At 36.9% G+C, this 15,178-nt stretch overlaps 1 protein-coding gene across 4 annotated transcripts in view; it reads right to left on the bottom strand.

The window, feature by feature from the left end:
* Positions 1–13,472: 13,472 nt before the first annotated feature.
* The window catches only part of PIK3CB (phosphatidylinositol-4,5-bisphosphate 3-kinase catalytic subunit beta), a 207,424-nt gene continuing 205,718 nt past the window's right edge, over positions 13,473–15,178 (bottom strand). For all 4 annotated transcript variants that reach the window (XM_004762402.3, XM_004762405.3, XM_004762404.3 and 1 more), the window contains one exon: positions 13,473–15,115. In XM_004762402.3, the coding sequence (XP_004762459.1) occupies positions 14,978–15,115 (138 nt within the window). In that variant the 3' untranslated portion in view covers positions 13,473–14,977. The remainder of the gene's footprint in view (positions 15,116–15,178) is intronic.

Below are 15,178 nucleotides of genomic sequence, written 5' to 3'. Positions count from 1 at the left end.
AGAGAAAAGCAGCTCCCCACTGAGTAAGGAGCCCAATGTGGGACTTGATCCCACGACCTGGGGGTCATGACCTGAGCCCAAGGCAGATGCTTAAGTAACTGAGGCATCCAGGCATCCCAGTTGTATTATTATTATTTAACTGGGCATACAATTCACTCAGTTTAATAACAAAAGCATTATAGTACTGAAGTGCCATAGGCCTTCCCTATCCCGAGGCCCCTATGTTGCTTAAGGGATCACTGTCATGATTTGGATGTTTATCATTCCCATGCAAGTCTACATTCTTTTACCATATAGGCATATATCTCTAAACAATATACAGTATTATTTAAAAATGTTAAATATCCTATTCTATGTATCTTTCCTGCAACTTGCCTTTTTTCCCCTCTCAACATTGTTTTTGAGATTTATCTAGGTTGACATGTGTAACTCCAGTTCCTTTTAACTCTTGCTTTCAACCATACGAATTTAGCCATCCACTCACCTCAGTAGTTTTTCAGAAGCTCATTAATACCATCAGTGCTCTAGTGAACATCTCTATGTGTGTCCCTTGAGGATATACATCAGAGTTTCTCTTGGGCCTTGCTGTTTAAAGTGTGTCCCTGGACTAGCAGTAATGAGATCACCTAGGAGCTTGTTAGGAATTAAGAATCTCTGGTCCTTCCCCAGGCCTACTGAATCAGAATCTGTGTTTTAACAAGACCCTGTAGTGATTGAGTGCTTCTCAATCTCAAAGATTGAGAAGATCTCTTTGAGACTGAGAAACGCTGCCCTAAGGATACTCAGAGGTAGAACTGCTAAATCAAAGGGTGGGTCTATCTTCATTATTAGGTATTTGCCAAATTGCTTTCAAAGGTGGTTGTGTGCCATTATAAGTTTTGACCAGCAGTAGAAGTTCTTTTCCTCATATTTTCAACACTTAAAGTAGTCAGGATTTTAAAATTTTGCCAATCTAATGGTTTTTTTTTAATTGTATCTTTTTACCTTATTATTTTTTAAATTTTTATTTATTTATTTATTAAAGTAATCTCTACATCTGATGTGGGGCTTAAACTCACAACCCTGAGATCAAGAGTTGCACAGCCTGCTGAGTAAGCCAGCCAGGTGCCCTGAATAAAATGGTATCTCATTTTATTTTCTCTGATGACTAGTGAAGTTGATTGTCTTTTATGTTTATTGGCCACTCAGGTTTTCTCTTCCAAGAACTACCTTTTCTTTTATTTAGCCTATTTTTCTATTGAGTTGACATTTTCTAGTAGATTTGTAGTAGTTCTGTATATATTCTGGAACTAATCTTTTGGGTGTAGCCTTTCCCTTACAGCAGTCCAAAATTTGCAAGAGATCAACAAGTCTCCCAGTCATCCCTCTAAATTAACACAGTATCTCCTTTCTCTAACAAGCTTGGAGGGCAGGGACCACATACTATTGTATCCCCCAGGATTTAACACACCCCTCACTGACAGTAGACAGTGATATTCTGTTACTACAGCTCAGAGGTCTGGGCTGGAGCTATATACATAAGGGCATCATCAGCATTTGGGAAAGGTTAAAGCAATGGGAATGGATGACATCAGGTAGGGAGTTTGTACAGAAAAAAAAAAGAAGAGAGCTTAAAATTAAACCCTGAAGAGCTACAGTATCTGAGACTGGCCAAGGACAAGGAAGATTTTCATTAAGTAAGAAAATCCTAAAGCTATAAAACAGACATATTTGACTATGTAGATATTTAAATGTTATATGGTAAATAATACCATAAACAAAGCTAATAAGCAAGAGATTTGGGAAAAATTGGTAATGTAAAAGACAAAGATATATATAAAGAGCTTTTAGAAGGTGATAAGAATCAGGCTAATTTTAAAATGGAAAGGATATGAATGGGCTATGGAAAATGAAATAAAATAGCCAGCAAATATATTTTTTAAATTCTCCAATTAATTTGTAGTTAGGAAAATTATTTTAACAGTGAAAACAAAACAAAAAAGAATAGTGACGTTACTGCTGAGATGTAGAAGGGAATCTATCCCTTTACACTTTGAGGGTTAAAATATAGTATTTTAAGTTCTCAGGGAAAAAATCTGACATTTGTTAAGTTTAAAAATTCCATTTACATAAAGTTCAAAAATAAGCAAAAACTAATATGTAGTTTTAGAAGTCCATATAATACTCACTAAAGGAGGGAGTTAGTAAGTAGGAGCATGAGAGGAATTTCTGAGGTGATAGTAATCTATTTGATGTGGGTGCTAGTTAGAAAGATGTATTTACTCCCTGAAAGTTAATGAAGTTATTTAACTATGTGATTTTTACCTTTTTGCCTATGTGTTCTTTATGAATGTTGAATTTCAAAAAAGATTTTAAGGTGTACTTACAGTAAAGTTTTTTAAAACAGCATGTACACACACCACCCCCTCCCCCCACCACACACACCATGCAGTCTTCTATTGGGAACCTAATCCATAAAAACAAAGCCATCAATAACAATAAATATACAATATACACATGAGGATGTTTATTGCAGCATTGTTCATAGTGGGGAAAAAACTGGAAATTAGGAATGCCCATCTACAGAGAAATGATTGAATAAATTATAATACACTATAAACTATAATCCATCCATTCAGAATGAACTGCAGAGATTTCCATAAGGTACTTTTGAGTAAAAGAAAAGCAAGTTGCAGAAAAGCAGTTATAACAGTGCGATTTTTTGAGGGGGAAAAAAAAAGATACCCTATTGTAATGTGTGTATCTTTAAAGATTTTTTCTGGGACGCCTGGGTGGCTCAGTGGGTTAAGCCGCTGCCTTCGGCTCAGGTCATGATCTCAGGGTCCTGGGATCGAGTCCCGCATCGGGCTCTCTGCTCAGCGGGGAGCCTGCTTCCTCCTCTCTCTCTCTCTGCCTGCCTCTCTGCCTACTTGTGATCTCTCTCTGTCAAATAAATAAATAAAATAAAATAAAAAAAAAATATATTTAAAGATTTTTTCTGTATACAATTATGAAAGCATGGAGAGAAATATGGAAGGATACAAACAGACAGCATGAGCTGTGGGGATAGGGAATGATGTTGATGATGGGGAAAGGGTAACCAAATAAAAATTTTTTTTAAAGAGACTCCACTTTTAAAAACTAGGCATTTGTTATTACTTTTATGCTTTATGTAAAAATTTTTAAAAAGTATACAAAGAAAAAATTGGATAAAGGAGAAATTGTTAGTAAAATTGAATGAGGAGTGTTTTGAGATGGTAGAAAAGCCTAAGATGTAGAAAATACTACAAAACATAAATAGTTAACTATGTCACATTGCTGTTTAAGTGAGGAACATGAGAACTGGAAAGTGTGCATTAGATTGGCAACATCCAGGATGTCTGTGACAAAATTAACAAAATCAGTGTGAATGAACTGAAGCAGAAGCCACATTAAAGTGAATGGAGAGTTTGTAGGGCTAAGAATAAAGTTGGAAAAGGCAATGCTAACAGTTCTCTTGCTAATGACAACTTAAAAAAAAAAGATAAAAATATAAAACATATCTTCTTGAAGGCACCAGAGAGCTAAAAAGGCAGTGATGAATTTCTGTGCCAAGATGTAGCAGAAAACAGAAACCCAAAGTTGTGAGCCATGCATTTGGAACCACTTAACCCTGGGAATGTTTACTGATTCCACAAGAGGTAAAGAGACTAAACAGCAGTTTTGATAGCTTAGCAGGGCTAGGGGGATATAACTTGGGGTCTACGAATGCTAATGCTGGAGAATTCTAACAAAATTCCCACATTTGGGGCCCAAAGAGCATAACTTAAATAATAATAGTTTATTTGTTTTGAAATTAGACTTACCATGGATGTGAGCATGCAGCATAAATAAATACACAAACAAATGGCCACTACAACATGAATTGGTGTCAACAAAAATAATGAAGTAATAGAGACAGACCCACAAGGGCTGCAGTTTATGTTAAGCTCTGCATCTAGCATAACTAAACATAACATAAACATCTAGCATTTAAACATAACTATGTTTAAAATGTTCAAAATAATAAAGACAATTCTGAGAATTTCAAAGGCAACAGGAAAAAAAAAAGAATTATAAAGAACTAAATAGAAATTGTAGAATTGAAAAATATACTGACATTTATAACTCAAAATCAGAAAAATACTAATACTAAACTGGAAAACAGGAAAGACGGAAATATCTAGAAGAAAAATACAAAGAGATTATAGAGGAGAAAGTAATAAATATCAACTGCACAGTCAAAGGTCAAGTAAGTATAAATGGAGTTCCAAAAGGAGAATTATTCAGAAGCAGATTTGAAGATAATTTTCCAAATGATGAAACATAACAAGCTATAGATTCAAGAGGTTTTGCAGACACCAAACAGGAGAATACAAAAAACAAACAAAACAAAACACCCTGCGATATCACAGTAAAGCTGCTAAAAACCAAAGACACAGAAAATCTTTAAGAGTAGTTAGTAGAAAAAAATACACACTAAAATGTTACCTTTTCAGTAGAAAAGAAATGAAAAATCCCTTCAATGTGCTAAAATAAATACCAACCTAAATTTTTATATCCAGCAAATCTACTATTAATTATCAGGCAAACAAAAGTTTGATGAACTTAATCAAGGGTAGAACAAGTAAAAGAAATATGAAAGGGTTTTCTTTGGTCTAAGAAAAAAAGGATCCTAGATGAAAACTTGAAAATGTAAGAAAAAGGATGAAAAGCAATGAGAATGGGGCGCCTGGGTGGCTCAGTGGGTTAAAGCCTCTGCCTTCAGCTCAGGTCATGATCCCGGGGTCCTGGGATGAAGCCCCACATCGGGCTCTCTGCTCAGCAGGGAGTCTGCTTCTCCCTCTCTCTCTACCTGCTGCTCTGCCTACTTGTGATCTCTATCAAATAAATAAATAAAATCTTAAAAAAAAAAAAGAAAAGAAAAGCAATGAGAATGGTAAAAATGTATGTATAGATCTTCCTTGACTTATGACTTATGTCCCAATAAACCCACTGTAATTTGGAAAGCCAAAAATGCATTTAAAACTGACTGAACATCATAGTTTAGCCTACCTTCAACATGCTCAGAACACTTACTTTAGCTTCAAGCTGGGCAAAATCATCTAACACAAAGCCTATTTTATTTATTTTTTTAAAAAGATTTTATCTATTTATTTGACAGAGAGAGAGAGAGAGAGACAGCAAGAGAGGGAACACAAGCAGGATGACTGGGAGAGGGAGAAGCAGGATTCCCACTGAGCAGGAAGCCAGATGCAGGGCTTGATCCCAGGAGCCTGGGATCATGACCCAAGCTGAAGGCAGATGATTAATAGCTGAGCCACTCAGGAGCCCCACAAAGCTTATTTTATAATAAAGTGTTCAATGTCTCATGTAATTTATTCAGTACTATACTGAAAGTAAGAAACAAGATGATTTTATAGGTACAGAATGATGGTTTTAAGTTTTTCAGTTGTTTACCCCCATGATGGCATGCCTGAAATGGGAGCTATGGTTTGCTGCCACTGCCCAGCAGCACAAGAGTGTATCATACTATATTATCACTAGCCCAAAAAAGAGCAGAATTCAAAATCAAAGTACAGTTTCTACTGAACGAGTATTACTTTCACACTGTTGTAAAGTTGGAAAATTTTAAGTCAAACCACTGTTAAGTCAGGGTCCATCTGTACAGCTAAATGAACAGGGGCTGTATAAAACAATACTTTCTTGTGGGATTTAACAATGATATATAATTTTAACAATATTAACAATTTTAACAACAATAGCATCTAGTTGGGAGAGAAGTAAAAAGATTTACTTGCATTGTCTGGGAAGATGATGAAAGTACCAATAACATTAAACAAAGATTATTCTAGTATGCAAGTTGTAACCTAGTATATCAATAAAAGAGTTGTAAGAGTGTGATTTCCAAATTAATAAAAAAAGTATTTTAGAATTCCATTAAAACTGGAAAGAAAATCATGGAAAAAGCAACACATAAAGAAAAGCTAGAAAAATATAAAACTACATAGTAAGATGGTTCACTTAACTCCAAGTATATTGGCAATTACATTAAAGGTAAATGTGAATACTTAAATCAACAGATAAGGAGTATTAAAAAATAGATTAAAAAAAAACTACATGCTATTTACAAGAGAAACTTTATAAGGTTTATAAAAGATTTAAAGGAAAAAACATACCATACAACCACTAACCAAATGAAAGCTGGCATAACTATATTAATATCAATTAAAGTGGACATCAAAGCAAAAAGTATTGCCAGAAACACACGGAAGACTTTAAAACAATTTTTTAAATGATTCGATTCACCAGGGATATAAATCAACTCTAAATTTGTAAGCGCCTAATAATATTGCCTCAGACTATAAAAGTTGACATAACTAGAAAAGCAAATCCAAAATCATAATGGAATATTTTAACTTATCTCTCATAAATACTAGGCAACAAAAAACTCAATAAAGATATACAGACAACAGAACTGATCTAATGAACATATGTAGAACACTTAACAACCATAGCACATGGATTTTTTCACATGTACACTGAACATTTACAATAGTTGACCATACTGAGTCATAAAAACAAGCTTCACAAATTTGTTCAATCTACTTATGAAGGATATTTGGTGTTTTCTGGGTTTTTCTCCATTAAAAATTCTTTTTTTGGTTTTTAAAATTTAAAAAAGCTTCACAAATTTAAAAGATTTGAAATCATATAGATATGTTCTCTGAATGCTAAGCAATCAATCTAAAAATCAACAAAATTGTAATGAGAAAATTCATATGTATTTGGAAATGTATTTCTAAATAATCAGCAAGTCACAGAAAGAAAAATGGAGATTAGAACATACTTTTTATGGAATGGTGATGAAAAGACTTCATCTTGAAACTTAAGGGATGCAGATAAAGATTTATTATAAAGGCTAAAATCGATTGGTCAAGCAACCATCTTACAAAACTGGAGAGGGTAAAGTAAGACCAAATAAAGCAGAAGGAAGGAAATAATAGGGATGAAAGGAATGTCAAAAACAAACATACATTAGAGAATCAAAAAAGCCAAAAAACTAATTCTTTCTAAAGACGACTATAACTGAAAAACCTCTAGTGAGACTAATTAAGAAAACAGAGAAAGCACTAGCCAATGACAAGAATGAAAAGAAGACATCAGTATTAATCCTGCAACATTAATAAACTCTTAACACATCAATTGCTGTATAGTAATAAAATTTAAAATGTAGATGAACAAATTCCTAGAAATCACAACTCTTTAAAATGGGCACAGGGCGCCTGGGTGGCTCAGTGGATTAAGCCACTGCCTTCAGCTCAGGTCATGATCTCAGGGTCCTGGGATCGAGTCCCGCATCGGGCTCTCTGCTCAGCAGGGAGCCTGCTTCCTCCTCTCTCTCTCTGCCTGCCTCTCTGCCTACTTGTGATCTCTCTCTGTCAAATAAATAAATAAAATCTTTAAAAAAAAAAAATAAAAAAAAAAAAATAAAATGGGCACAATAAGATAAACATGTGAATATTCCTCTAGCTATTAATGAAATTCATACCTCCAAGAAAACATCAGATATAAGGTCATTGGCAAAATTCCATCAGATTTTAAAATAAGATAATACCAATCTTACCTGTGTTAAAAAGTCACAAAATCTTGGTTAACAAAACCTAACACAGATCTTAAAAGAAATTTATGAGCTTGGTGCACCTGGATGGCTCAGTCATTAAGCATCTGCCCTCGGCTCAAGTCATGATTCCAGAGTTCTGGGATTGAGACCCAAATCAGGCTCCCTGTTCAGCGGGAAACCGACTTCTCCCTCTCCCATTCTCCCTGCTTGTATTCCCTCTCTCTCTCTCTCTGTCAAATAAATAAATAAAATCTTAAAAGAAAAGAAAGAAATATATGGGCAAATCCCACTGATAAAAATAGATGCGAAAATCCCAAATGAAATATTGGCAAATCTAATCTTTCAGTATATTTAAAAAAATACATCACAATCAAGTTGGGCTCATTCCAGGAATGTAAACATTGGCTTAAAATTTGAACATTAATTGGGGCGCCTGGGTGGCTCAGTGGGTTGAAGCCTCTGACTTCGGCTCGGTCGGGATCCCGGTGTCCTGGGATCGAGCCCCACATCGGGCTGTCTGCTCCGCGGAAAACCTGCTTCCTCCTCTCTCTCTCTGCCTGCCTCTCTGCCTACTTGTGATCTCTGTCTGTCAAATGAATAAGTAAAATCTTAAGAAAAAAAAAAAAAGTTGAACATTAATCCATATAACCTACCAAAGGAGGAAAACCTTTGTAAAATGCAGAAAAATAATTTGATAAACTCAGCAACCTTTCATGATTAAAAAAAAAAAAATCCCTTGAGAATTGAAGTATGCTTTCTTAATTGGTAAAAGATTCAGATTCCAGAGCACACACCATACTTAATATTGAAAACTTTCCCTTTGAGATCAATAAAAGATTTAGTATTGCTTCTCTTCAACATTGTATTGCAATTCCTGAGCAAGCCAAAGGTAAAAAAAAAAAAAAAAAAAAAAAAGAAAGAAAAAGAAAAAAAAGAAACAAAATGTTGAAGGGAATGGAAAGGAAGAAATAAAACTGTATTTGTAGATCATGTAAAACCAAAATAAGTTCTATAAATAGGATTAATAGCATGTTTAGCATGTCTGCTAAATGCAAACATCAACTGTGTATCTATCTATTAATTGCTCTAAAACTTGTTAAAGCTTTGCTAAAATATAGGTTGCTGAATTCCATCTCTAGTGGTTCGGATTCAGTAGGTCTTGCAGAGGGGAGGGGAGGTCCTTAAAATTTGTAGTTCTAAGCAGTTCCCAGGAGATGCTGCTAATAATCCTACTTAGGAGACTGTATTTGGAAAACCACTGCTATAGATCAGCAACAATGAAACTTAAAATCACCCAGAAATCTAACAAAAGATATACAAGACTCTACATAGAAAACTATAAATTGGGGCACCTGGGTGGCTCAGTGGGTTAAAGCCTCTGCCTTTGGCACAGGTCATGATTCCAGGGTCCTGGCTCTCTGCTCAGTGGGGAGCTTGCTTCCCCCTTCTCTCTCTGCCTACTTGTGATCTCTGTCAAATAAATAAATAAAATCTTAAAAAAAAAAAAAAACCTATAAATCATATGCACAGGACCTAAAATGAAGACCTAAATGAAGGTTACACCATTGTCACAGATTGGAAGAGTCAATATTCTTAAAATGTGAATTTACTTCCCCATCTATAATGCAATTACATTCAAAATTTCCTCAGGTTTCTTTTCGTGGATCTCAACAAGCAGATTATGAAATGTGTATTGAGGCATCATTGGTAATTGTGAGGAAAGAGCATTAACACTTAAGACAAGAGTCCCTGAGTCTGAATGCTTCCTTTTACTTTGTGACTATGGACAAATTATTTAACCTCTAAGCCTCACTGTATTCATCTGTAAAGTGGGGAAGGACACTTGCACCTGTATGTAAGGTTGTTATACAGATTAAATATATACTGTTTAGATGCTACATATGAATATGATAAATTAACTTAAAAAAATAGGGAGGTGAAATCTACTGGATATCTTCTAGAGTCCAGAAGCAGACTCCTATGTACATGGACACCTGGTTTATGTCAAAGGTGGATCTATCAGTGGTCAAAGGGTCCTAATAAAAGATACTAGAAACACTTGGTGCCCACACAGGAAAAAACACTTCACATTATTTATAAAAAGCAATTCCAGGTACATTATAGACCTAAACAGAATAGGTTTGGTTTTTTTTTTAAGAGCTTTTAGAGAATAATCCAGAAAAATATCTTAAGTACTACACAAGGGGTATTAACAAGGGAAAATAATGATAAATTTTACATTAAAATTAAGATTCTGTGTTATGAGAAGAAACATTAAGAGACTGAGAAATTCACAAACTGAGTGGAAAAGATATTTTCAACATGTGACTGACAAAAGGCTTCTACACTGATACGTAATTTCACATTAACAAAAACCAAAAAGCAGTATTTTTTTTTTTTTTTTTTAAGATTTTATTTATTTATTTGACAGAGAGAGATCACAAGTAGGCAGAGGCAGGCAGAGAGAGAAAGAGGAGGAAGCAGGCTCCCTGCTGAGCAGAGAGCCCGATGCGGGACTCGATCCCAGGACCCTGAGATCGTGACCTGAGCCGAAGGCAGCGGCTTAACCCACTGAGCCACCCAGGCGCCCAAGCAGTATTAAAAACAAAACCCTCTGGGACACCTGGGTGGTTCAGTGGGTTAAGCCTCTGCCTTCGGCTCCTCATGATCTCAGGGTCCTAGGATCAAGTTCCGCATCGGGCTCTCTGCTCGGTGGGGAGCCTGCTTCCTCCTCTCTCTGCCTGCCTCTCTGCCTACTTTTGATCTCTGCCAAATAAATAAATAAAATCTAAAAACAAAACAAAATAAAACCCTCCTCAGAACCAAAAAACAAAAACAAAAACAAAAACAAACAAATGGCAGGTATCCAAATAAATGCACAAAGGACTTAAGTAGGCACTTCACAAAGGAGAAAACAGAAATAAACAAAAATATGAAAAAGCAATTTAATCTCATTACTAATCAGAGAATACAATTTTTTCACCTCACACATCAGAATGGCTAAAAAGTTTGTAAAATGTTGGTTAACTGGGTAGTGGTGAGAATATGGAGTGACAAGAATTAAGTACTGGAGGAAGAGTGAGTTGGCACAACCACTTACTTTTAGCATTACTTAGTCAAAATAAAGATATGCGTAATCCTATGACCAATTCATTTTAATCTTAAATATATACACCCAAAGAAATACATACATATGTGAATCAGCAGATAAATTATAATCATCATAGCAGCATTATTTATTTGTCTCAGCCTCCAACTAGAAACTACGTGTTCCCACAGTAGAAAGGATATTTAAATTATAAGAACCCCGTAAGATGGAATATTTTGTGGTGATGATAAAGAATGATGCCATTGCATGGCTGAATCTTGAAGACATAATGTTGAGCAAAAGAAACCTGATCCAAGAAGTAGGCAGTGTAACTGTAAAGTAAGGAAATAAGATGATTGCCATCAAAGAAGAGACAGTGATTACGATGGCAGGGAGGAAGGAGTCCTGACCAGGAAGGGGAACTGGTAGGGCTTTGTAACTATTGGTAATGTTCTTGATCTATGTGATGGTTCTCTGGATGTCTGCTCTAGCATATTTGCTAAGCCTATTTATATACTTTGTTTTGTATACTTTGTGTGCCATTTCTCACAATAGAAAAAAAAAGTTGGAGTTTGAAAGGGCAGACTTTTTCTGAACCTGGGCTTTACTAAAAGTGGAAAGGAACCCTGAGTTCCAAAAATCCATTAGTTACATATTTTAGAGCAGGAATAGCTCAGAAAGTAATGCCAGACCCTTTTCCCATCATCAGACAAGGGGATAAAACTGCCAACAGACAGTTAAAGAGGAAGAGGCTCCAGGATGACATGACTGAAGTTTAGATCCTGTCTGGATCCCTGAGAAGTGCAGCATTCTGGAATGGAGAAAGGGGAAGAGGCAGAGGCAAAGAAAGAACTGTTGAGCCTATTAGTGCCCATGGATCCTGTTTTTCCTCCCCTCCAAGCCTTTGTAATATGCTGTACCTTCCTGCTTAGTCATACCTATCACCCCTTCACCTAGCTTCTACCTGTCCTTGAAGACTCAGCCCAGAAGCCCTCTGCTCTAAGAAAACCTTGCACTTGCCCCCTCCTTTTTTAAAAGCTGCCCATTCCCACCAGTCAGGGTCACATGGCATAGTCGCTCTCTGCTCTCCACCCCATGGACTAGTCTTTTACCTTCTCCATACAAGTGACCTCTGAATTACAGGGTACCTGACTGGTCTGGTGTTAATAGCCTAGTCTGGTCCTAGGCAGGGTACCTGAGTGGTCTGGTGCTAACAGTCTAGGCTATTAGGGGACTCAGCCTATGAGTCTAAGAGCTGATGAGCCTATGGGATTCAGCCTAGATTCTCATTGAAGATCTTAACCTAGCATCTCCCCAACACACAGAAATGAGTAGGGCAGTTACTATCAGGCCCATTTTATATACTAGGAAGCTCAGACCCTGAGAAATAAATTACCTTACTCTAGGGTCACAGAAAAGAACTGGATTGCAAATATTGGTCTCTGCAGCCCAGGGTCTGCCTACAGATATGTGAGGTTAATACTTGGTAATTACTTGTTCAATATACCCATCCTTTGTCTTCCCAGACCCAGGCAGACACAGAGGCTGCCCTCAAGTATTGAAATGCACAGGGTTTCCAAAACATTGTTTTGATAAACTTGGGAAAGGACCAAAAGACAAGGAGCCAAATGTTTTCTGCTAAGATTTATTGTTGACGAGAGCACTTAACAACCAAGGTGCTAGATAACCAGCCCCCAACAACAAGCTCCTCCTGCAGCCCAGACCTCTAGGCTGGTATCCTCTGCCTTCTACCTCCTCTTCTCTGGCTCTGCCAGAGCCCCTGAGAATCAGAAATATGCAACTCAGTAAGTATGTGGGAAGCACCTGTAAGGAGTGGTCAGCAGCTACAGAAGGCTACTGTGTCACAGAGTACTGGTTATCTTTGAGGGACTTATGGCAGAGAGGATAGAGAGGACTCCAGAGCCATCCTGAGCTCAGGCCCAGCACTGTCCAGGGAGGTTCATTTCCCTTTCTTTTCTTTTCTTTCTTTTTTTCAAAATGATGTCCTGTTATTTTCTTTTTTTTTTTTTTTTTTAAGATTTTATTTATTTATTTGACAGACAGAGATCACAAGCAGGCAGAGAGGCTGGCAGAGAAAGAGAGAGGAAAGGAAGCAGGCTCTCCGCTGAGCAGAGAGCCCGATGCAGGGCGCAATCCCAGGACCCTGGGATCATGACCTGAGCCGAAGGCAAAGGCTTTAACCTACTGAGCCACCGAGGTGCCCCTCATTTCCCTTTCTTACTCTTGACATTCACATTCATTGATTTGGCATATATTTACCAAGGCTCCCTATGGCTGAGGAGATTCCTCAAACAGTAGTGCCCACTTGTAGCTGGCAATGTTCAGCAGTCTCCAAACCCCTGACCTGCAAGACGTAGTGCATATAAAGGTAGACTGCTACCGGACAAAGATCCTTGAACAAATCTATCCTTCCACAGTGTTATTCCTGGAATTCTGAGTCTGGGCCAGCTCTTGGAATAGTCAGTTCAGAGGTCAGTCTCTATCCTTAGCTGACATTTCTAAGAAACTATGACTTGCTCTGACCATCTGCCTCATGGAAGAGAGCTACAAAGTGGCTATAGTCTGGCCTTGGCTTGGGTACTGAGTCACTGAAAGGGCATTCTCCCCAACCTCAGGGTGCCTTGCCAAGATATGAAAACCTGATAAGCCTCAGCCTCCCACCAAAGTCCAAGAGGCCTCCCACACTGCCTACTGGGCTGAGAAGTAGAGAGAGAGAAGTCAAAGAGACCATGAGCCTCAGTCTGCTTCTCAGATTGATTTGTTTATTGACTTGATGATCTCTTAGGGTCCCAGTGCCGAGACCCAAAAGCCTGTGCTGTGCATAAAGAAAAAGCCCACACATCCCAAGAGCAGCTGAAACCAGCTCACCCATTTATTTGACTGAGAACATGAAGGAGAACAACAAAATTAAACAATCTTTAATAAAATTCCTATAGAAAACTCAGTCACAGGGTAAATACTCAGTTCTCTTTCTCATGTCACTGAGGATTGAGAGCTCCCAAAAGTCTTTGGAGAAAAAGCAGTAGTTTTGCTGGATATTGCCAGTACTCCGAAAGAGCATCCATTTACACATTCAAACCAGTAGTTCTTATTGCACATATTAACATTATTTGCCATCTAGCACCCTAAATGTATGGTACCTCAACAAATAAATTAAAGAATTCCATGTGGCATGAAACCATTTCAATTTGAACTAATATCCTTGAAAAAATCACATTATTACAAGTTTTAATAAATACAGTAAGAACAGCTGGCATTTTACTAAAATACTGAATTTTAGATCTGGAGATGATTCTATAAATAGTTTCTTTTCATTTGCTTTTTGTCTTGGATGCATTTGCTCAAGTATTATGCTCTATGAAGTGAACTCTTTCATAGATACCATGTAAAACTGAAATTACTATGTGCCTCATTACAGAAGCAACTGGAAGAACTGGATCTCATACAGTTAACTAAAAAAGTAACAAGAAAAAGCTCTGCTTTTTGTAAAACTTTAAAAAACAGAAAAAAACAAAGATATGTCTTTTTATATAGAACTCCCACTAGAAATTTATAAATATATATGCAGCATATATATTATATTTGCCTCATGAGCAGATTTTCACCAAGTCTGGTAGGAATGATGCGGTCATGGTAGATAAATATCAACAAAAGAGTTACTCTTTCTAAAGATTTAAAGGTTTCTTTTGAAAAATAACAATAACTTCAAATTATGTTATAATTTATAGATGATATAATTTAAAAAGGGAAGAAAGATACCTTTCTTTTAAGCCTCATTTGGAAAGTAAGAACAACTACCAGTCCCCAGGTGTGGATAAGTTGGCTGAGTGATAACACTTGGTCACAATACAAAAAGAAGTATTTACACCTTTCTGGAAAAGTACCAAATACTTAAAAAGAAGAAGAAGAAGAAGGAGGAGGAGAAGGAGGAGGGGGGGGGAGGAGGAGAAGAATAAGACAGAAAACAATCTCTAGTAGCATTCTTCGGCGTGCAAAGTCAGCAGGAAATGATTATCCATTATGTTGGGAGTTTTTATGATGAATCTTGGAAGCATTCAATGAAGCAGAGGGTGGTCATCGGGGATTGTTCAGATTAGGTTCTGTGGGATGCCTTGTTCTTAATTTAACTGAGTTCCAGGATTTCATTCCCTTTATAACATCTCTGGCAGGGTCGTGTTCAATTTAGTGCAAGTGCAAACTGAAAACTAAACAAAACCAACAAATACATTAGGAGCAAAGGCTGATCATTAAGATCTGTAGTCTTTCCGAACTGTGTGGGCCATCCAGTTCACTTTAGTAGTCCAGCTTTCCCTGAGTGCCTCATCAAATTTTTGCTTAAACTGCTTGAGCGCTTCTTCTTCACTCTTCCCTAAGGCAAGAGAGTCCTAAAAATAAAAGGGAAAAAAATCTGATTTCATATATCTTCCATAGTGACATGCAAATGTCAA

The sequence above is a fragment of the Mustela putorius genome, unplaced genomic scaffold (assembly GCF_011764305.1).
Source record: "Mustela putorius furo isolate JIRA1106 unplaced genomic scaffold, ASM1176430v1.1 tig00003834_pilon_pilon_pilon, whole genome shotgun sequence".
Lineage (NCBI taxonomy): Eukaryota > Metazoa > Chordata > Mammalia > Carnivora > Mustelidae > Mustela > Mustela putorius.
The sequence above is the reverse complement of the archived record's forward strand: the minus strand, read 5'-3'. Positions and strand labels throughout refer to the sequence as shown.